At 42.5% G+C, this 22,964-nt stretch overlaps 1 protein-coding gene across 1 annotated transcript; it reads left to right on the top strand.

Moving 5' to 3' along the window:
* The first annotated feature begins 2,883 nt into the window (after positions 1 to 2,883).
* SH3BGRL2 (SH3 domain binding glutamate rich protein like 2) lies at positions 2,884 to 22,607 on the top strand. Its single transcript, XM_083177157.1, has 4 exons — positions 2,884 to 3,211; positions 11,882 to 12,067; positions 19,288 to 19,368; positions 21,598 to 22,607. The coding sequence occupies exons 1-4, from the start codon at positions 3,167 to 3,169 to the stop codon at positions 21,610 to 21,612; spliced, it is 327 nt and encodes a 108-aa protein (XP_083033283.1). The 5' UTR covers positions 2,884 to 3,166; the 3' UTR covers positions 21,613 to 22,607.
* Positions 22,608 to 22,964: the final 357 nt, after the last annotated feature.

Below are 22,964 nucleotides of genomic sequence, written 5' to 3'. Positions count from 1 at the left end.
CCCCATCACACCAGAAAATGCAGGGACTAGGCTGGTGTGAATGGGGCCAACCTGGTAATGTCCCTGCATGATCTCTGGACTGTATTCCCAGGTAAGTCCCTGCATTTTCTGGAGTTAAAGGGGTATTACCCTAGACTGAATGATGGGCCAGAGGCTTGGTATAGGGGGAGGAGGGAGGGGAGAAAGGGGGGGGGGGGGGTGGATTGCGGAATATTTGCCTAGGGTGCTGAGCAACCTTGCACCGGCCCTTTGTGTGTGTGTGTGTATATATATATATATATATATATATATATATATATATATATATATATACAGGTACAGGTGGATACAGCACTCCAAGCAATGTTAAAACTTTCTTTATTGTAGATGCTGGCAACGTTTCAATGCCTACACGGCATTGTCATCAGGCTAAAATCAACTTACATACACATACCATAAATAGCAGATCTCAAGCCACGGCTCCCGGAAGCACGTCGTGTCCGGGCATCGGCGCCTACCAATAACATCATCGCGCACGAGTCCTCTGGCCTGTGGCGTGCAGCGTCATGGAGGCATTCCGTCACCAAGGTGATGCTGCCAATAAACAAACAAAGATAACTAATACAGGTTGAGTATCCCGTATCCAAAATGCTCGGGACCAGGAGAATTTTGGATAACGGATTATTCCGTATTTCGGAATATTTTAATATTTCAATGATGTATTTTGAAGTATCTTGCATTTATGCTGTATAAACACATAATATACACACAAATATATTTTATTACCACATAAAATACACACAAACATATTTTAATTGTTCAAAAAACAAGGTTTCAAAACGTGAAACAAAATGTGTGTACTATCTCAGCACTGAATTTGGATGCCAAGCAATCATTGTCTTGCACATATATAGTGCCAGTTACATATCATGTCCCCAGTGATGCTGTTACATATGTCCCCAGTGAGTTTTTAGCAAAAAAAAATTTTTTTTTCACTTTCTGGAATGTCCGTATTTCGGAATAATTCGGATAACGGATATTCGGATACGGGATACTCGACCTGTACTAACACAGGATAAAAAACAGCGTGTCATATTTAGCAGTGGTACACATAGGGCAATATGTTGCTCATATAATAAAGTATACACTATAACTCCGGCACCGCCGGCAGAGGTTCCCTTTCATCAGCGACCAGCTCTGGTCGCTGATGAAAAGGAGAAACTGAGCAATATATTGCTCAGCAATATATTGCTAGTAATATATTGCTGAGCAATAGATCTCCCCCGTGTGTACGCACCTTAAGGGCCCTGGTTTTGAATCCACTTGAGACCAAAACAAAAAGTATACAAAGTATACAACACCATTTGATTTTATTGGAGATATACCGCATCAAGGAATCCGTTATAAAAGGGACCCATTGCGATAAATCATTTATTCTCCAACACACTGTTCATTCGTTCACCCCTGATGAAGTCTTTTAGATGAAACCCGTAGGGTTTTGAATTAGTCAAGTGTCTACTCCAACTATAATGAACAGATGTTGTACAATTTTATGTTGTGTTTCATAAAAAAAAAAATTGTTAATATATGTATTGAATGTGCAACTGACTTTGGAGGAATTATCCCTCATTTTAAAAGCTTGTGGTGAGGACACGAAGGTGGTGGAATTTTACTCTAATAATGAAGGTTAAACTTGTTGGACACAAGTCTTTATTCAGCCTTAACTACTATGTAACTATGTAACCATGAATTCTCTATTACTTCCATTCTACTCCTTCCCGTATCCAGCTAACAGGGGAGCTCTCTAGAGCAGCTGCTGCAGTGAGAACACTGGCCCTGACCAGCAATTTAGCAGATTTATCCAGCATATCAATTGCTGGGCGCTAGCGAAGCGCTACCCCATACCTCCCAACTTCTCTGTTGAAGAAATAGGGAGCGTCCGAAAAGGGGGCGGGTGTATGCAAATGAGGGCGCGGCTTATGCTAATTAGCCGCAACCTCATTTTCCTACGAGAATAGACGCTGTGCGCATGCGCGCAGCGTCTATTCTATTAGATTGGGGGGTCTCCCAACTGCCACCCCCCCCCCCCCGCAGCGGGACAATGCCTGCCGCGGGTGGGACAGCGGGACAGGACCCGAAAATCGGGACTGTCCCGCTGTAATCGTGACAGTTGGGAGGTATGCTACCCTACCGTTCTGGCCCCTACACATTGAGCGATGCACACCCCGTGTGTAGGCCCCTTAACATTCACATAAAGCAGTGGTTCCCAAACTGTGTGCCGTGGCACCCTGAGGTGTCTTGGAGGACTTGTAGAGGTGTCCTGGATTAGTGGTCTATGACCAATTCAAGTTATTTATGGCCAATGTAATAAACAAATTGTGGACAAACAGAAGTGAATACTATTCATTACCACATAACTGACCCTTAGGATGAGATATAAACACAATTTAGTTAACTTAATATTTTTTTGACTTTATCAGTGAAATACTTTTGGCCAGGGATGCCTTATAAAATTCTGATACTCTGGGGTGCCATGATTCAATAAAGTTTGGGAACCCCTGACATAAAGGTTTTGTAAATGCCTATCTATATTTGGCTTTAGAGATTACTGTCTGGGTTTCCTCCTCAGCCTGAACTAAAAACCTAGAAATTAACAAAACAGCAGATAGGACATGATTTATACTAATTATACTAATTGTTTATTAGGATAAAATCTATGCGCAAAAAATATTATTTTATATAAATATGTAACAGCAATCAAGCAGACTAAATAACCCGATGTAATACCGCCTTCACACACAAGGTGGCAGCAGTACATTACATCCGCCTCTTGACTTGCTGCAGCCCCATAGCTGTAAGCGGTGTATGTGTGCATTTACAGCAATCTCTGACTGGATGTGGGCGGGACCGAGGGAGGAGTTTAGGTTTAGTACCTCGGTCGGTGTGTGTTGTGTGTAGTGCTGAGGCGAGGCTGCAGTGTGAGACGAGTGAGAGTGACGCGCACACACACCCCTGCCTGCTGATCCTGGTGCCACACCGTGTGTGCAATCAGGGTTATTGTATCACGGTAATCACGTACGTAGACGGGATCCAGCGCTCTGGGGACTCGCTGCCCCCCCTGCTGTCACACATGCTGAAGGGACGCTGAGCCGCTGCTGAGCTTGCCTGACCGATCCCGCGAGTGAGGATGGTGACCAGGGTGTACACAGCATCTTCCTCCTGCTCCACCACGGTGACTAGTGCACGCTTCTCTTGCACCATCATGTATTCGTTTTGTTACATATACGTATTCTCTGTTGTATTTATTTTCTATATGCGCAGTGACTTGTCTACACTTTAATGAGAACAGTTCTGGGAAGCTCCGTATTACCTGGTGTAGGGATAACACAGCACGGGAATGTGGCGCTGCAAGTGGCAATCCTAACCATTTATTGGATTATCCAGAAAGGTCCATAGTATTAGTTTATTTGTGTATATATCCTTATTCCGGATAGTCATTACTGGTCTTTGAATGTATAGGGAAATGTTCCTGATCTCCATTCAGTGCTCATTAATATGTATGGGAACTTGCTAAATGAAACTCCCCATAGATGTGCAATAACTTGTTATGCATTGAGCAGTAGGGTATGAATCATTGGATAGACAACAACAGCTAGGTCAACAAGCATTAGGTCGACATGGGAAAGGTCAACATGGGGTTTTTCACTTTTCTTTGACCCGAATGTTGACACAGTCGACATGGACACTAAAAAAGTGCACTGTGTTCCCCTTGCGTGGCTTGCTGCGCTTACCATGCTTCGGGCATGCTATTTTATTCTCCCACCACACCCTAGTGGGTGGTAGGGCTTCCCCATGCCGACCTAATGCTTGTGTCAACCTAGTGACCTTGTCAACCTTCATGCATGATGACCTGGTGGTGTCAACCCAATGACCTTATCTCGAGCAGTAATGAACTATGGTAAACCACAGATAGAGATAAAGTAGACAGTGCTAGAAATACCAACCAAACTTTAGGTGGTGGATTTGTATTTGATATTATGCTTATTCTTGTTATGCTATTTTTATGATAGCGCACATATCTGTTAAGGATTTCATTTATTAGTTCCTGATTCTACTGTTGTAATTTTGAAAACTGTATCACTGTTGCTTCATATGGGTGGATTCTTGCTAATCTATAAATGGCTGTCATAATTTTGCATCTGGGTGAAAAATATTATGGTGCAATTTATGGTGATGTAAAAGCCATATTCCAGATTTGAATGTATTATTGTTAAATATGTGCATTGGGTATTCTATAGCAGCACATACTACATAGCTTAAGTATCTGTTTAATGATTCAGTCTGTCCCACATCAGGATATAAGTATATTGGTATCACTACAGTATGGCATGTCATCATATGGACCACATGTTGTATGACAGCCTACCTCTGTGCTAGAGTATATCTGTGGCCCTGCAGCTGCAGAGGAACTACACAATCCCAGCAAGGCCTTCCACAATTTAAGCATGCTCGAACAGAGAAACTGGCAGGGATGTGCAGTTGGATGGCCACAGGTTGCTCAGGCAGAATTTATCACAGGCAGCAGTATCTGCATTTCTACCCCAGTAAAGCCCCATGCACACAAGGGACCCTGTCTGCTGTAGGGTATGACATCTGATCTGATCCGATGCGCGGTCCTGTTAATCGGATCAGATCCAGATGTCGGACGGTTTGCACATAAGATTAATCATGGGGAGCATCAGGAGCAGACTGGCAGTGGGGACCTGTCCGGGGAGCGGCAGGAGCAGGGAGTGGTCCGGGGAGCGGGACAAGATGTAGGGGCACAGATGCTGACTGAGCAGAGACCGGGGGCGAGGCGGGAGAATAGAAATAAATCCTATTCAAAAGACTGGGCGGCCGCTGGGAACTCAGCCAATCAGCGGCCGCCCGGTCTTTTGAATAGGATGGTTTCTATTCTCCCGCTCGCCGTGGGGACCGCAGAGCAGCGGTAGAATAGAAACCATCCTATTCAAAAGACCGGGCGGCCGCTGATTGGCTGAGTTCCCAGCGGCCGCCCAGTCTTTTGAATAGGATTTATTTCTATTCTCCCGCCTCGCCCCCGGTCTCTGCTCAGTGCTCAGCATCTGCGCCCCTACATCTCGTCCCGCTCCCCGGACCACTCCCTGCTCCTGCCGCTCCCCGGACAGGTCCCCACTGCCAGTCTGCTCCTGATGCTCCCCCAGACGGCTGCACGTGATTAATCTTATATGAAGACCGTCCGACATCTGGATCTGATCCGATGCGCACTGGGCTGCGCATCGGATCAGATCAGATGTCATACCCTACGCAATTTGGCCAATTTCACCCGATTTCTCCAGAATTGGGTGTAATCGGGGCCAAATCGCGTAGTGTATGGGGGCCTTAAGAGTTCATTTGGCTATATGGCCAAATTGACCTGCATGTTCAGCAGACATCTTTGGTCGTTAACAGTGCTCAAGAGCGTGCATTGTTAATGGTAAAAAGAATCTGCCTAATAACCAAAAAATGTCCCTTATGCATTATGCCACACACCGCAATGCCCCTGACACAATATGCCACACACAGCAATTCCCCTGAAACAATATGCCGCACATTATGTCCCATAGTAAGGCTTCTAATTAATATAAAGATGTACCTGCTTGTTGCCAGGGGGTAAATGCTTGTTCCCATGGTAGAAGAAGCAGCTTTGCCAAAAGCTGCACCTTTCTCCGTTTTGCATCAGCTCTAAATGCTTCCGTCACTGCTGGGTAACACTGTAGCTCTGTGCTCCCTTTCAGACCCTAAAGGTCATATATGACCGCTAGCACTGGTGTCCTCCCTAGTAGTCGGAAAGGGACGGACCAGCAGGCGGAGTGGTCGAGCTACCTGTAGCTTGCGAGTGACGAGTTGGCGACTACGGCTCTAGTGTGTATGGGGCGTATGTTTCATGTAGGGCAGTGGTGTCAAACTCATGGCTCTCCAGCTGTTATGGAACTACATGTCTCAGCATGCTCTGCCACAGCTTTAGCAATCCATTATAAATAAATCTGTGGCAGGGCATGCTGGGATGTGTAGTTCCACAACAGCTGGAGGGCCATGAGTTTGACACCACTGATGTAGGGAAATAAATGTTTTATAAGGGCAATTTACCAAAAGAGTCTTGCTGAGACAAAGGCCCTTATTCTGGTTCACTCGCAAAGGCAAATTCCTTCACAAATGGACAAAACCATGTGCACGGCAGGGGGCACAAATGTATCTTGTGCAGAGAGAATTAAATTTGGGTGGGGTTTTACTTCAAAGTGAGATCTATATTGCAGTGTAAAAATAAAGCAGTCGGTATTTTCCCTGCACAGAAACAAAATAATTCACAGAAATCTAATTCCCTCCGCACAAGTTACATCTGCCCCACCTGCAGTGCACATGGGTTTTGTCCATTTGAGAAGGAATTTGCCTTTGTTAGTGAACCAGAATAATGGCCAAAGGGACAGATGCACTAAGCTTCTAAAGTAATAAAATGGAAAGTGATAAAAAAAACAATAAATCAGCTACTACATAACATTTTTCAAACACAGCCTGTGACATGGCAGGTAGGAGCTGATTGGCGGGCTGTTTATCACTCTCCATTTTATCACTTTTGAATCTCATTGCATCTGGCCCAAAGTCTAAAAAGGCTGTGTTGCAACTAATAAACAGAAAAGTGATTGCTTTAGCTTATGCAACCACTTTTGGTAAATGGACAGTTGATCAGGAAATGCATGTTTCTGAGGCTCCACCACATATTTAGGTTTAATAAATAGGCCCCATATTGGGGCAGATGTATTAAGCCTGATAAAGTGTAAAGTGATAACTCACCAGCCAGATGTGTTTTGGAAAATGACAGTTAGGAGTTGATTGACTGGTCGTTATCACCTTCCACTTTATCATCACTTGACCAGGCTGAATACATCTGCCCCACGGTACCATATGTCATAAATAGTGTCCAAATGGGATAGATTTATTTTATTAGGACTGTATATGCCCACAAAATAGTATTTAGTGGCTGATGTAAAGTTGTTTCCAGAAAAGAGGTGTAGGTGTACTTTTTATTGTACAATAGCTAAGTGACATTTTCCTTGTCATCTTCAGTAGTTTAGACTGGTTTAGCCACTTTACCCATCTAAACCTGGCACTTTTGGGTGTGACAAGCGCAGACACCTGAAAGAATTGAATTTTTCCACCTCACTTAAGACTGGCCCTCCAATGGATGCTAAACAAACTGGTTTACATACCACACATAAACCCTTACTGTGCATTCTAAAGCCTATGCATGTGGTGTGACTGTAAAAAAAAAAAAAAAAAAAAAGTGTATGTATATATAATTTTTTATTTTAGCAAAGAGGGGTCACCAGGGGGGTGTGGGTCACACCTTGGTGTCAACCGCCAAGGGGTAAAACCACAGCGCTGTCTCCTGCTCAGTAACAGGAGACAGTAGCTGCATTGTAGCATTGGGGGTTATTCTAGTCCATTCTTTCTGACAAAATCCTTCTTAGATGGACAAAACCATGTGCACTGCGGGTGGGGCAGATGTAACTTGTGCAGAGAGAATTAGATTTGGGTGGGGTTTTTCTTCAAAGTGAGATCTATATTGAAGTGTAAAATCATGCAGTCAGTATTTACCCTGCACAGAAACAAAATAACTCACCCAAATCTAATTATCTCTGCACATGTTACATCTGCCCCCCTGCAGTGCACATGGTTTTGTCCATCTAAGAAGGATTTTGTCAGAAAGAATGAACTAGAATAAACCCCATTGAGTGCAGGACCCGGATCCTGTGCCTTAGTAAGAAGCACTGCAGCGAAGGTGTTCTCCAGGGGCATCCTTCATCTCCTGAACCCCCACAGTGACAGGGTTTTTTGTCATGCCTGCTCTTCCTGGAACACAGTGGATGCCACTGTATAGGCCTGTAAGTTAAATCCATTTAATCAGTTCTTGCTCTATTAGCATTCTTTATGTAGAGACAGAATAAGGCCAATGAATAAAAAAGAATTGTGCCTGCGCTGGCTGCTTCCAAATAATTGTATCAGACGTTTCTCAAAAAATTAAACAATTTATTAAAAAACATTCACATAAATAAAATCACACTGAATATGTAATGACTTGGAGTCCTTTTTAGGGGTATTATATCACTGGGATAGCGATTGTGCAAGTACTAGCTGAGAATGATAAGGTGCTGTAAGATTTATATTACCATCCTGGTCGGTCTGGAAGATATTCGTATACCAGAATTGGGATCACAGTCCTGAATTGGGCCCTATGACGGGCGGGGGTTTGGCACTCCCTTCAGATGGTAATGTCCTTTGGAGACTGGGATTAGGGATCATGCAGATATCCCAAAGTTGGGACTCCAGTTTTTTCCAGGGAGGACTTCTGTAGATGGTAGATGGCTGTGTCCCTTTATGCAGCAGCAGATTTCAAACGACCAAATTTTGGATGCGTCCCATTCAGGGGAATGTGGGGTCTCAGGCACCGGGTCTCAGCAGCACAATATGGGTGTATTAACAAGGCTCAACGCGTTTCCCCGGATGTGACCTCCGGCTTCTTCAGGAGCAAGTATATGTGCTCCTGAAGAAGCCGGAGGTCACATCCGGGGAAACGCGTTGAGCCTTGTTAATACACCCATATTGTGCTGCTGAGACCCGGTGCCTGAGACCCCACATTCCCCTGAATGGGACGCATCCAAAATTTGGTCGTTTGAAATCTGCTGCTGCATAAAGGGACACAGCCATCTACCATCTACAGAAGTCCTCCCTGGAAAAAACTGGAGTTCCAACTTTGGGATATCTGCATGATCCCTAATCCCAGTTTCCAAAGGACATTACCATCTGAAGGGAGTGCCAAACCCCCGCCCGTCATAGGACCCAATTCAGGACTGTGATCCCAATTCTGGTATACGAATATCTTCCAGACCGACCAGGATGGTAATATAAATCTTACAGCACTTTATCATTCTCAGCTAGTACTTGCACAATCGCTATCCCAGTGATATAATACCCCTAAAAAGGACTCCAAGTCATTACATATTCAGTGTGATTTTATTTATGTGAATGTTTTTTAATAAATTGTTTAATTTTTTGAGAAACGTCTGATACAATTATTTGGAAGCAGCCAGCGCAGGCACAATTCTTTTTTATTCATATACTGTACCTTAGGGCCTGACCGCCCTGTGCCAGCCGCTGTTGATTTGCACACCACACACCTTTTTCCATTTTCTAGAATAAGGCCAATATTGGTGTATACAGAATATAAATACACACAGCTAACTTACTCCATAGCAGACCTCATGCACACTGTTCTCCCCACACACATCCCGTCCCCTCCTCACTGTATGATACAGTCTGTAGTTTAGTTCACCTTGCCACAGAGATTAGTGCATCCATACTGGGTGTTCCACATAGGCAGACAGGAGCCACGCGCCACACCCCCTGTCTGGAGGCACCACTATCTCGGGGGCCCATATACGTCATTACATATCATCACTAGTGATAATTATGTTTTAATTTCTCCTCTGTAAAGTACCATGGGTAATGGATTATTAGACTTGGTATTTTTACCAGACTATATCAGGCTGTCTTTCAGTATCTATCTGTATTTTGCAGCCTTCAACAGTCCTTCAATTTTAACAAAATCCTCAGTCCCATCTGAGGAAACAAGTATTCCCACAACATAAAGTTGCCATCCCCATACTCCAGTGTTGGGATATTGTTGGCTATAAACATGATCAATATTTTCTGAATTAGAGGGACTTTTTATCCATAAAAGATACCTTAAGTGCAAATCTTTCATCTATGTCAGGGGTCTTCAACCCATGGCCCGCGGGCCACGAGTGGCCCGCGGAGCTGATCTCAGTGGCCCCCTGCCCGCCAGCCAGCCATGCACAGGATTATTATTTTTTTAAGTAAAAGAAAACGCTGCCGAGGGAGGCAGCGTAATGGAGTCCCCCCGGGTGCCTCCTACCCGATTTCCATTGGCTGCAGGCAGGGCAGAGGAGTGGATCCAGCGCGGCTGAGGGAGGAGGAGGCACGTCTGGTCACGAGCTGGGGAGTTGGGACCCGGCGAAGCTGCGGGAGGAGGAGACGCAGCTGGCGGGAGCAGGGGTCCCGGTACTGGAACTGCAGGAGGAGGAGGCACAGCTGGCGGAGGGGATCTGGCGAAACGGCAGGAGGAGGCATGGATGGTGGAAGCAGTTGACCCGGCAAAGCTGCAGGATGAGGAGGTACAGCTGGCGGGAGCAGGGGACCTGGCAATGCTGCCGGCATTACTGGGGGCATTGTGTGTGGGGCATTACTGGGGGCATTGTGTGTGAGGGGCACTGCTGGGGCATTGTGTGTGAGGGGCACTGCTGGGGCATTGTGTGAGGGGCACTGCTGGGGCATTAGGTGAGGGGCACTGCTGGGGCATCATATGTATAAGCAGGAGTACTGCTGGCATTATGGTCTGTGGCATAATGGGCATCAGTGTGGGGCATAATGTGCAATGGGCATAATTTTTGTGTGGATTAATGTGTAATGGGCATCACGGTGTGCTGCATAATGTGTAATGTGTATTATGGATAAACAGTGTAACAGTGTATATTGATTTAAGTAGCCTTTCATTGTTTGGGTTCGATCTGTGAGGCGTACTAGGTCACTGTGTGGGCCTTCATGTTTATATGTCACTGTGCAGTCTTCAGGCAACTTAAGCGTGTGAGGACAACGACCATTCCTGCGGTAACCAATGTCTGGTCAAGCAGGTTGCAAAGAGGTGTCAGGTAATTGTTTTCCTGCTAGTTCACTCTCCTTATAATTAGGCCACATCCCTTTTTGGGAGCGCGCCTAAGGCGCGTGCAATTTATTCAATATCAAATTATATATGGGGGGGCACATATTTTACTGTTTGCACTGGAACACAAATTGGCTGCTGATAACTATTGGGCTATGTGTGTGTGTGTGTGTGTGTGGGGGGGGTTATGTGCTGAGTATGGGCGGCTGTGCAAACTATCTATGAAGGACTGTGCTGACATTATAGGGGAGCTGTGATTCTATGAGGCTGTTCGAAATACCGCAGTAGAGTATAGTGGCCCTCGGGCTTCACTGGATTTTATTAGGTGGCCCACGCTGTCTTAAAGGTTGAAGACCCCTGATCTATGTAAACTTTGAGCATACATAAGCAGCATTTTCAGTTTGTATTTAAAAAAAATAAAATAAAAGAAATAAGAGCTTGAAAATGTAAGAGCCTATTGGTTTCATCTAAAAATACTTTCTGCACAATCTGTGTAAGTATAATTTGTAATGCAGAGAAATTAGGGGGTAATTTGTCTGTACCATTGGACAGGGTGTGTTAAAACTGAAATCTAAACTGTAAAAATAAAGCCACCCGTGTTTCCCCTGCACAGAAACAAAATAACTCCCCCCCCCCCCCCCCCCAAAGCTAACTCTCTGCACCTGCTACGTCTGCCCCACCTGCTGCGCAACATGTTTTTTTTTTTTGTACATTTGAGAAAAAATGTGCTTTGCGACCCAGTCAGAATTAGACCCCTAATGTGCACATCACATAAATTTTTTTTTTTTTAACCAACAAAAAAATGCACTTTTTTTCACTCTAATCAAAACATTATGTCTGCAGCATTATTGTACAGTTAAGCACCACTAGAAAAATCTAACTTCTCCATTGAAAGACTTTTTGTTGCATATCGGGGGATAACCGTTTTTTAAAGAAAACACTAAGTAAAGATAATGAAATAAATTAGATGGTCTTGTATATAATTTTAGCAGTCTAATTCCCAAATTATGCAAATATATGCCGGGGCTAACCAAACCTTGCAAGTACCATAATTTACCGTTTCCTTTAAGCTGTTACTGATCCATTGCTCTGTTTTTACTCTCGCAGATAAAGAAGCAGCAGCAGGATGTGATGCAGTATCTGGAATCCCACAGTATTGATTGGGAAATGGTGGATATCACCATGTCAGAGGAGCAGAGGCAGTGGATGTACAGAAACATTCCCAAAGACAAGTGGCCTGAACGTGGCAATCCTCTACCACCTCAGATATTTAATGATGAAACCTACTGTGGGGTGAGTCTTTGTACTCTCTTATTTTCTGTAAACTATCCAAGCTACAAAATAGTACCAAGGTTGTTTAAGCGATTGTAGATCACTTTTTTTTTTTTAATGGGTAAAATTGGGTTGACCTATATTAGGTTGAACATCACTAGGTCCACCCTATATGGTCAACAGGCACTAGGGCAGGGCAGGGCTGGGCAATTGCGGCCCTCCAGATGTTGAGGAACTACACATCCCAGCATGCCTTGCATCAGTTTCAGCATGGCCACATAGCAAAACTAATGCAAAGCATCCTGGGATGTGTAGTTCCTCAACATCTGGAGGGCCGCAATTGCCCAGCCCTGCACTAGGGGGACACAGTCATTAGCTTAACAGTCTAAAAGGTTGACACAAAAATGCAGACCACTCCCTTAAAATCCTACCCACCCCTTTTTTTTTTTCTTTTTTTTTTTAAAGGAGTCTGTCTGTCTGTTTGTTTAACCATATTGCTTGCCCTGCTTCAAATAACAAAAAACTGAAGTTTTTAAAAGCAAAATGTAAACCCTTTTCACCTGTCAGACACCATTTTAGAAAACCAAAACTACCAACCCTTCAGTATAAGACAAAGTGTAACATGACATAGGGACGGCTTCTATTATAAGCAATTAATTTACTGTGCAGGGAAAAGGGTGGTAGTAAACAAAAATTGTGAATACCCCAGTGCTGGACAAATTAGGATAGATGGGATTGGAGGGGGAGAACCCGATCGTGGGCGTCCTGGTTTCCTAGCAATCCGAAGTTGGTGTAATCAACTGAGCCGGGAGAGGGGAACAAACTGCTGCGGGGTGACATAGTACAAGTGACATGATGATGATGTCTGCAATGAATGCGACAAATATCAAGTGTTAAAAACGGTACTTGTTTCAGAGCACGGCGCCCCTGATTTTGATCGAAGTGCATCTTATGCAATCGCATCGCATGCAATATAGTGGCATGGGATGCGATTCGATTTTTAATTGTACAAGCACCCTGATGGGTGATACATTAAATAATATATAGATTAGAGGAGGGAATTAAACATCACATAAATTACTTCAAGTAAAAGGTTACATTTATGGTAGCACTGGGCACACAATAGCCCAGGATTAGCTGGCATTAGGGCAGCACAAAAATGTCAGCTATTGGGATATACAGAAAGCTGGGGGCTAAAAAGTCTATAGACTATGTGTGGCCACTTTATAGCTTGGCTATCCGATGTCCAATACCTTCTATTTATATTACTCCATGGGCCTAAGAATATATATAGGAGTTAATTGTGGACCTCGATAGATAAATAGCTGTTAATGCAAATGAGTCCCGATATGGTGGCTCCAGACTGTGTTCATCCAAATATGTTCATGGCTTATCTGACATTCAGGCCATTCCGGTTTGCATGTATTCAAAGTAAATATCCAGGGCCAGATGCACTAAGCTTCAAAAGTGATAAAATGAAGAGTGATAAACAGCCAGCCAATCAGCTCCTGTCTGACATTTTTCAAACAGTCTGTGACATGGCAGGCAGGAGCTGATTGGCTAGCTGTTTATCACTCTCCATTTTATCACTTTTGAAGCTTAGAGAATCTGGCCCCCACTTGGCTTCTCTTCTTCAGAGAATTTCAGCTCGATTTTCTCCCCTGTGAGCTGTAATTGAATAGCACAGGCAGACCAATTAACCTGCAGTTAATTACCACAGCTAATTGAATAGTTAAAAGCAGTGTGATGTCAATATTTTAACCTAGTTAAAAATAATACTTCTACTAAATTAGTCTATGGAGACCAATAATAAGTGCTCTAAAAATGCCACCTGGGACCCATTCATTGGGTAGAGTTCCTGCATTTGTATCACACCATGAAGTTGACCTCTTTGGGTAATGAGGGTATATAGGAAAAAGAGCGAATAAGCGCTCCCAATTGGGATAAATGTATCAACCTTAAATCCTTATAAGTTATATATCCTTGTTGTTTAAAAAGTATAGTCCACAGGATGTTTATGTATTGCTCTTGTAGCCAAGAATCCTTCACAGAATCTTTGAACATCTTGATTACTTCCAAAACCTAAATAAACCATTCCTAAAAGTGCAAACAAGTGGGGGGCGTAAAATAAAAACAAATGAAATGTTTTAATAGTATGAACTCTGTACCTTTTTTCTGGTCCCAACAGACAATGGACTATAACAGATTAAAACAGACCCCACCAAAACAAACAAAGGAGTATTTTAGTATTGTATAGGGCATTTTATAAATATCAAAGGCCAAAAAAGATATCAAATATCAAGAAAGATAGATGTCAAGCCCATGGAAAACTATTGAGACGCATTGTTGGCTGTGGAGGGACTTGTGGCTGTGTTAGAAGTTTGAACTTCTCATCGCAAAGAGAGAGGTTTTTCTCCCAGGATTGATCTCTACCTTTCAGCTATGGCGTTATGAGTTTGAGAAGTTCACAGACCATGCAAATTGCATTACTAAATGGTGATCTAGATTTGTATTGAGCATGTTTTATTGTGGTATTAGAGCTATTTAAATATTCCTTTTGGTTTATAGGCCTTTCAGAATTTATTCCTCACCTCCTTAAGAAACACCTGTCACACTTACTGCAGCTCATCGTCCAAGGCAGGTGTCAGGACAGGCATTTCCATGTATGAATGACTGTCCTGAAAAATAATAGTAGTCTAGAAGACCCTCTAATGATGGGTTATGGCATTGAAGTGTTTGCATATTTATTTTACTTGAAAAAATACATATCAGTTGTCACAATATATTCATCTTCACTGAGAAGCTAAACATGTAAATATTGGATAAGTTTCCTGTACAATGTGTACATCACAGATAAGGGACTGTGAGGTCTAGAAATGTTTTACTAATCCCAGTTGGTGTGAGCACTCCCACATTATCTGAAGTCTTTACATTTCTTTAAAAATGAAAGCATCTATATTGTGAGCTACCCAAATACAGCAAAAAACCATTATCAAACTTTTGTGACCTAGCGTGTGTAAACATCCTGCACTCACTGACCTTTGCTTTGCTCCTGTGCCGTTTAATTAAAAGTAGTAGTAAAGTATTTAAAGGCGAGCAGATCAAGGCCCTTATTCAGATCTGATCGCAGTACAAATTTGTTCTCAAAATGGGCAAAACCATGTGCACTGCAGGTGGGGCAGATGTAACATGTGCAGAGAGAGCTAGATTTGTGTGAGTTATTTTGTTTCTGTGCAGGGTAAATACTGGCTGCATTATTTTGACACCCGCCCCCTGTTACCAGGCCTGGTCACCCCTCCAAACAAGGCGGTTAGGTTGAAATTTCGGTTATAAACTTTATTAACCACAAGACAAAGTCACTTCCTTCCTTCATACCGCTAGAGAGTGTTAGGACTGTATATGGTTAATTACCTCCAGGCTTTCAGTTGCTGGTGCAAATCCTATTATGCAGCTACAACCAGAGCCCAACTCTATGTATTTATTGTACTTAGGATTAAATCCATTAAGCATCCAGTTTTTCAACTCCATAAAAGTTGGTTTCATGCAGCATGAACCTGACCTAGGCTAACAGGAATAGTGTTGTTATTGTTGACATGGCTGCATATACCGGTAATACAAAGCTGGCAAATAAAGGGTGTGTGAGAGAGAAGGTCATTCACATGCAGCAGTCTCTATGCATGCAGTCAGTTATATAAACTCAAATGGCATCTACAGCAGGACACAAGCATTATTACATGTTTTGAAAGACCTTTTAGTTCCTTAACCCCACTGAGCAAGCATTAGTACAGAGGTGATTGCAGGGAATCCTACCTACACCTCTTAGTATATGACCAGAGGTGCCTAGTCACGGCATCTATTTAAATAAATATTGGTAATAAGATGCTCTTATGTGTGAAAATGAAATAGCAGAACACTCACTTGGAACTACCATATATACAGTAGCTCTGTTATTAACCGCAGATTAAAAACTTGCCCCTATTTGACATATTATTTTTGTTACTGTACTAACACTTCACTAATGCAGGTATATAGAAGTATTTGCATTGTATGGAGTGTGTACAGGTCTACATTCCATAGCTTATTACTACAACATACACTATGATTGCCTCCTCTGTTCTTTACATGAAATTATTTGAAGAGCGGTTTGTTCCTGGCAAATATTGTGCAGTGTGAGCTGAAAATATGCAGTAAGGTGTGGTTCTAATGGTGGCTTCTCTTAATTATAAGATGCAAAGGAGTTCTGATACCCGCCCTGCAAACAGCTGTCACGTGGTTACACTATTGTTCTAATAATACATTCCACAATACAGGTACTAGTACTTGGAAGGAGTAAAGTGCACATTGCACAGCTTTACTATAATGCAGTGGCCTGGCCTGGCCTGGTCTGCTCTAAGATCATCATCTTCCTTTTTTTTCCCCCATAAAATAAGATTTGCCCACATCACATTACACCACTGATCTGATCCTTTGCATAAGATCTGAATGATTATTTGCATAAGATGTGATTGATTATTTTGCTTTGTGTAAACACACAGCCCTGTTTCTGTCTAGTGTGCAGTTGAGATTGGAGGCCATTATGACAATATTGTGTCATCACTTAAACTTCCCTCTGTTCTCCTTGCTTGACCATCCAAGTCTAGACTCTGCTGTACCATATATGAGGATTTCAACTGTTACTTGATTGTTTAAAGATGTGCATGCTAATATGATGGGGACCATGCATATTAGAGTGTTCCCATAATGCCAATGCTCTTCAGCATTATTTTTGTAGAATTGGTATAGAACAGAATAGCTGTAATTTTGCTAGCTGCACTTCAGAAGAATGTATTTAGCGTGCCAGCCTGGTGGTTCTCAATGTTCTATGGTAGTAATTGGAGATGCCAGGTACAGGTCCTCTACATGCACTGCCGACAGATGGCTGACTCACCAACCTGTAAGCATGGCTAATGGTATTCCTTATTTTATTCCTAGCAGCTCAGGCTGCCTTCCTGATTGCAGAGCCACATTATCACTTAGCTCACAGCAGGATGCAGCCTCCTCCAGATCTGAAATATTGATGGATGACATGAACATAAGGCTAATGGAAGCGTTATATTTGAATTTTTTTTGCATTTTGTGATAGTTGCACCCAGCTGTGGGATAAACACTTTTATCCCATATCACCTGCCTCATGATTATTCATATACTCCTTAGAAAACTAGTCACACCTTCTTCACCAGTATTGTATAGAGAAGAAAGTATAAAGACACACAGGGATGCACAGGCCATATACACAAAACAAACACTCAGTAGAGGAGAAAAGATGAGGACAAGCCAAAAGATAATACATACACAAAGTGAGTTCCTAACTGTAATGCTTAGTCAGACATTGCGTGCATAGGTTTTTTGTAAGGTGCATACACACTAGCCAAGTTTATAAAAACAAAAAAAATGTTTTAAACTATCAATATTGTTCACTATATTTTCTTGAATATCGTTCAGTGTTTACACAATAAGGTGTAGATCTATGATGGTGCGCTATGGGGTATATGCACTATCCCCGTGCGCTAAAGCAGGGGATAGCGCTTCCCCTCAGTTATCATACCCGCTGTGCGAGTACTTTAACAGCGGCGGGGCAGGAGGGTTAACGTATAAGCGTTAGCTGCTGCAGAGCTCCGGGCTAATACCTTATTTATTAAATAGATGGATGGCCACTCGCTCCTCTGTTTTACTTAAGTGCATATCGCCAGAATTATCTGGCGCTGCAGGGCTCTCCTGCTGTCTTCTTCGCCGTTTGCTTGTCTCCGGCGTCTGCAAATTCAAACTGCGCATGCGCCGGGTACACAGCATCCCTGGCGAACATTACCTGGCGCATGCGCAGTTTGAATTTGCAGACGCCGGAGATCAGCAAGCGGAAAACTGCCCATGTGCCGGATACACAACGCGAGACCAAGGTATCCGGCGCATGCGCAGAAGACGCCGCCGGACGCCAACGCGTCATTCGTTATGGGAGGGAGCATATCCCCGGCAGGAGGGGATAACGCACTCCCATAACGTGCGGCCACCCAATAATAAATACGGGCGAAAGGCAGGTTCTCTTCACCACGATAAAGTGGTGAAGCGAACCTGCGCCCTTAAGGAACGCTAAAGTAATATTAATAATTCTACCCCTATATAATTAATGATGTGTGCTGCTGCGGGTTGTTGGCGATGTCCTCCGTCTTCTGTGTATGCAGGATGACTGAGGATATCGCTAGTGAGAGCCAAGCTTCCCCCGTCATTGCACTTGACTAAGCTTGCACCCATGCCGGGTCCCGTCATTCCTGACATCACTGGGTATAAATATTTGCTAATTATCCCCAGCATTAGATCTCTATTTTATTTTAGGTTTTGGTGTACTCTTATGGCAAAGAGTAAATCTAGTATTTATGCATTTTCTACCATTCCCAATATTGATCGCAGTAGTATATTCTCAATCCCATGCTATGCCATGGGCCTGTTGCATGTTAATATTCAGCCATGTGCTTTATGAAGACATTGGGGCAGATGTATGACTGGGCGTTATGGGGGAGAAGGGGTATCAGCGCACGTTATGTGCACTGATACCGCTTCTCCCCCATGTATGAAGGAGCCGAGATGCGGTAAAGGACAGGGGCGCTATGCGCCCCTGTCCATATCGGCACTGCTATCTAAATGATAGCAGGCCGAATGTATGAACGGTCAGCATCGCTGACCGTTCCGCCCGCTGCTGGTTTTGGCTTTGCCAGTATCAGGCTGGCGAAGCCCTATCTAAACAGCAGGGACAGCGCTGTCCCTGCTGTTAGGTCTGGGCTGCGCTGGGGATCTCGCATGAGCAGCGAGATCCCACGCATGCCCAGTGCAGCCGGCCGGGACAGGAGACAGCGCATCAGTGTAAACTGATGCGCTATCTGCAGGAGGGGACATCGCCGGAGGGGGGAGTTAGCGCTCCTCCGCTTCGGCAGACAAGAAGTTAATACATCTTGTCGATGTCCCTTCCTGCTTCGTCTCGTTAATGATGCAAAGCAGAAAGTATTATAGCTGCGCGATAAGCACTGCTATAATACATCGGCCCCATTGTGTCTTACAAACTGGTTAGATTTACTCACAGGCACTAGTCATGCCAGAAGAGAACCACCCAATATGCCAGAGGGCTTGGACAGCTGGATTATATACAGTTTACATGATATTCTAAAGTATATTTTGTATTTGCTCATTCTTACATGTGTTGTGTTTTTCAACAGGATTATAATGATTTTTTTGAAGCCAAGGAAAGTAATTCAGTGTGTTCATTTTTACGGATAAAGCCAAAGCCGACAGCAAAGGTACAGTATCATGCTTTCAGTTCATATTTATTGTTTTACACATACATTTTGAAAAGTACAATAGGTTAACACAGGATGCAACCTGCTACACTGTATATGAGCCAGCCAGCCAGCCAGGAGCCATAACTATAACTACCCACTGCAAAATTTTAAATGGTTCCTCCACTGCTCAGCTAATAAGGAAAACCTTTAACTTTACAGTGCCTTAAGCAGTGTAACAGTCTGCTCTAATGCTGCCCATACACCGTGTGACGGACAGGTGTGATGTGATGCATGCTCCCGTGCACATTAGGTATGTGCTTCACATACTTTTTGGACTAGATTGCATCTAGTTCAAACGCGCAGTTTATCACTCTGTGATATGGGCGGCATAAGAACCAGGAGCCCATTTATTATTATTATTATTTTTTTTTTCTAGTATGGTCTTTACCACCACATAAGGGGGAATTCAATGTGTGCCGAAATATCAGTACATACCTGTTGAATGCAGATGTGTTCGGCAGCAGCCCCCAAATGCAGAGTCGACCTTGTTAACATTCTAATCTCTGGCAGTTTTCAACAAAATACATTTTTGATTCGCCTAATGCAACTCCATTTAGATTGTAGGTAGTACTATGGCTATGTCTCCCAAGATGCATGACCTTACATTTGTGAACATTGAACCACATTTTCCATTTATCTGCCCACTTATTTAGTTTAAGTCTCTCTTTTTAGTACCATCCACTTACATCATTGCCACCTCGATGTGCCCAATTTCATGGAAATACAGATCTGAGTGAGTTCCACATCTGTGCAATCAACTTTTCAACACCATTGCTTTGCTGATTTTTGTTTAAATTGGCAGAACATTGGATAGTGCTTTTCTCACCCTAAATTGAAGACCAAATTATTTTTTCCATTATTTTAACATAGTAATAGTTCCTTTTTTAACGGTTGAAGTACTTTCAATGATAAGAAAAGAGAAGATGGGTCTGCCGACAGTCAGGTGTCTTTAAGTCCCTAAACATTCTAGCATCTGATGTGTGACCTTTTGCATGTATACAGTTTAGCATTCAATAAACTTACTTATCTAAACCTGAAATAAAGACTCGGAGACTTTGGATTGGCAGAAAGTATTAGCTGAATTTATTTAAAGCACTTTAAGCTAATTAATTATATTATAATTAATGGGGGCCAAGAAAGAACGGCTAATCCTCTAAGCTACACACCACAACTGACGTACTTAATCAAATATTTCCTGACACCAAGTGGTATCCGCTCAACCTACAACATTGATTGCACACCCATCCAGGTGGTTGCGCTGTCCCCGAGCGGGTGATCCAGCAAAGGCCTATAGTCAATGAAGGTGAGCACACTGAAAACCAAACCATGTACACTGAATCATCACTTAATGAAGCCCTAAATCAATTAACCTGCCATTCTTTCCAACAAATCAGCCAACGCAATTAAACACCCACCATTAAGAAAAAAGGGGAGGGAGGGAAATTTTCACAAGAGAGGCTCCTCCTTTTCCTGTTCCTAATATCCCAGCTAACTCTGCCATCCCTTGCATCCTTATTGGACCGGAGTCACATGCTTCCCTAGGTGGACACAGCCTTGGATGTTTAACCCACTACATGCCTAGGGCAGTCATTCCGTTATTCTTCTTAACGTGCTTCATTCATTGTACCTCCTCAGGATAAATGGAGTAACCAGCTGTATGCAGAAGCCTCAGTTTGTGTCCATGCACATACAGTATCTGTCCTATTCCTGGTCATGCCAATAATCTGCATAAGCTCTCATGTACAATCCCTCTCATACTTTCTCCTGTTCTCCTATACTCACACAACCCTCAGGCTAACATTGCTGGGCGGCTGGATCCTACCACCCACTAGGAACCATTTTAGCTTTGCAGTCTGGCAGAAACAGTTTGCAATATATATAGCACTTATCCTCATGTAGAACCTACTTCCTTAGAGATTGTAAAATATCTAGCTGGACCCACTTTTTTCTTTTTTTTATTCTGGATAGTTTTGTCCCAAATTGTATAGTGCAAACTAATCTTGGCGCTATACATTAAAGGAAAACTATTGATAAATAATTACATTTCTTTGCTTCTATTTATTATAATAAAATCAGAGAAATTATGTTTAATAAAACCTACAGATCAATTCATTCATACAGTGAAGTTTGTTTTTACTATGGATCAGTTTTATATTTGGTGCTAATCATTCTGTTTTTCCTCCACAGGAGGCAGAAATCTAAAAGAATTTGTGTTCCAGAGAGAAGGTGCACAACTATAGTTCAGTCTACCATCATTCTGTCCTGCATGGTGGAATTTGGAGCCAGCCATGATATTTCCACATGTCCCCTCACAGGGCTTCTGAAATTAGAAGTAGTGCATTACTAATGGATACATTTCTATATGAGCGTTTTTGATGCAATGAATGACTTGTTTGGGAGTATCCAATTAGATGGGATTTTTTTTTCTTTCCCCCTGATGTCTCACTGATATATTATTTTTTTTTTTTACAGGGTATTCAATTAGATCTCCTGTTAAAATTTTTTTATTAAATTACATTTTTTATTTTTTTTTTATGTGCGAAAACTCAGGTTCAGTAAAGCCTGTGCAGTTTTTCTGCCGCAGCCCTGAGATGGCAGTACTTATAGGAGATTTTGCATTGCCTGTCTGAAGCAGGTGAAGCAAAATCCCACCCAATAAATCGTGGCTCATGTTTGCTTATTGCGGTTAATAAGCCCCCCGCAGAAGCAGTAACCTGCGATCAATGATCCCAGATAATTGGATACGCCCTCACACTTAATTCAAGCTGGTCTTCCACTTTCTTCCAACTTTGTGTTCGCCTAGTATTTGTAATAGATTTAGGTCTATATTAAGATATCCTGTCACCATATGTTTATGTGGCATTAACTTATACTTCCCATCTTGCAATTTCAAATACTGGTTACTTGTGGCTACTAATAAAACAAAGTTTTGGAAAGTTTGAAAAATCGTTGTTCTTTCAGTTTTTTTTTTTTTTTTAGTGCAATGTTTTATGAATTTAATCCAGATCATATTATTATATTTTTATATGAGCCATGTTGGCACAAAAGATTCTTCTTGTTTTTTAAATAAATAAATGCTTGTTTGTAAAACAGGGACCACATGTAGAACTTTCTTGTATTGTGAAAGGTATGTATTTACTAAAGTGCAACTGTGCTTTAAGCCATAGCAATAAACTGTCAGTCTAAATCACACCAGTGATTGTGTACGTCTATTGGTCATTTGCTCACAACATATTTGCACATTCTTAGTAGAAGATCCTTAATGTCATTATTGTAAATTTAAAATTTAAAAATTGTTGGGTTTTGATGTTTAGATTTTTTTTTTTATCTAACCCACCTTTCCATTGATAGATGAGAGTGGATTTTTAGTTGTGCTGAATAACATCTATATTACCTTACTCTGGATGAGAAACTGCAAGTGCTATGACTGTAAATTATTTTTCAAATAAACATTTTCTTGAATCACAATAAGAATTGTGTGGATAGGATATTGCGTTATTCATTTTATATTATTTCCTTTCAAAATGTAATCAAAAGTTTTGTGTTTGAAACCC

The sequence above is a fragment of the Crinia signifera genome, chromosome 3, assembly GCF_055691185.1.
Source record: "Crinia signifera chromosome 3, ASM5569118v1, whole genome shotgun sequence".
NCBI classification, from domain to species: domain Eukaryota; kingdom Metazoa; phylum Chordata; class Amphibia; order Anura; family Myobatrachidae; genus Crinia; species Crinia signifera.
The sequence above is the reverse complement of the archived record's forward strand: the minus strand, read 5'-3'. Positions and strand labels throughout refer to the sequence as shown.

Excerpts from the sequence above, each read along its gene's own strand:
- SH3BGRL2 (XM_083177157.1), top strand. The coding sequence starts at position 3,167 with ATGGTGACCAGGGTGTACACAGCATCTTCCTCCTGCTCCACCACG. Across the intron at positions 3,212-11,881 it reads CTTCCTCCTGCTCCACCACG|ATAAAGAAGCAGCAGCAGGA; the intron begins GTGACTAGTGCA and ends TTACTCTCGCAG. Across the intron at positions 12,068-19,287 it reads ATGATGAAACCTACTGTGGG|GATTATAATGATTTTTTTGA; the intron begins GTGAGTCTTTGT and ends GTTTTTCAACAG.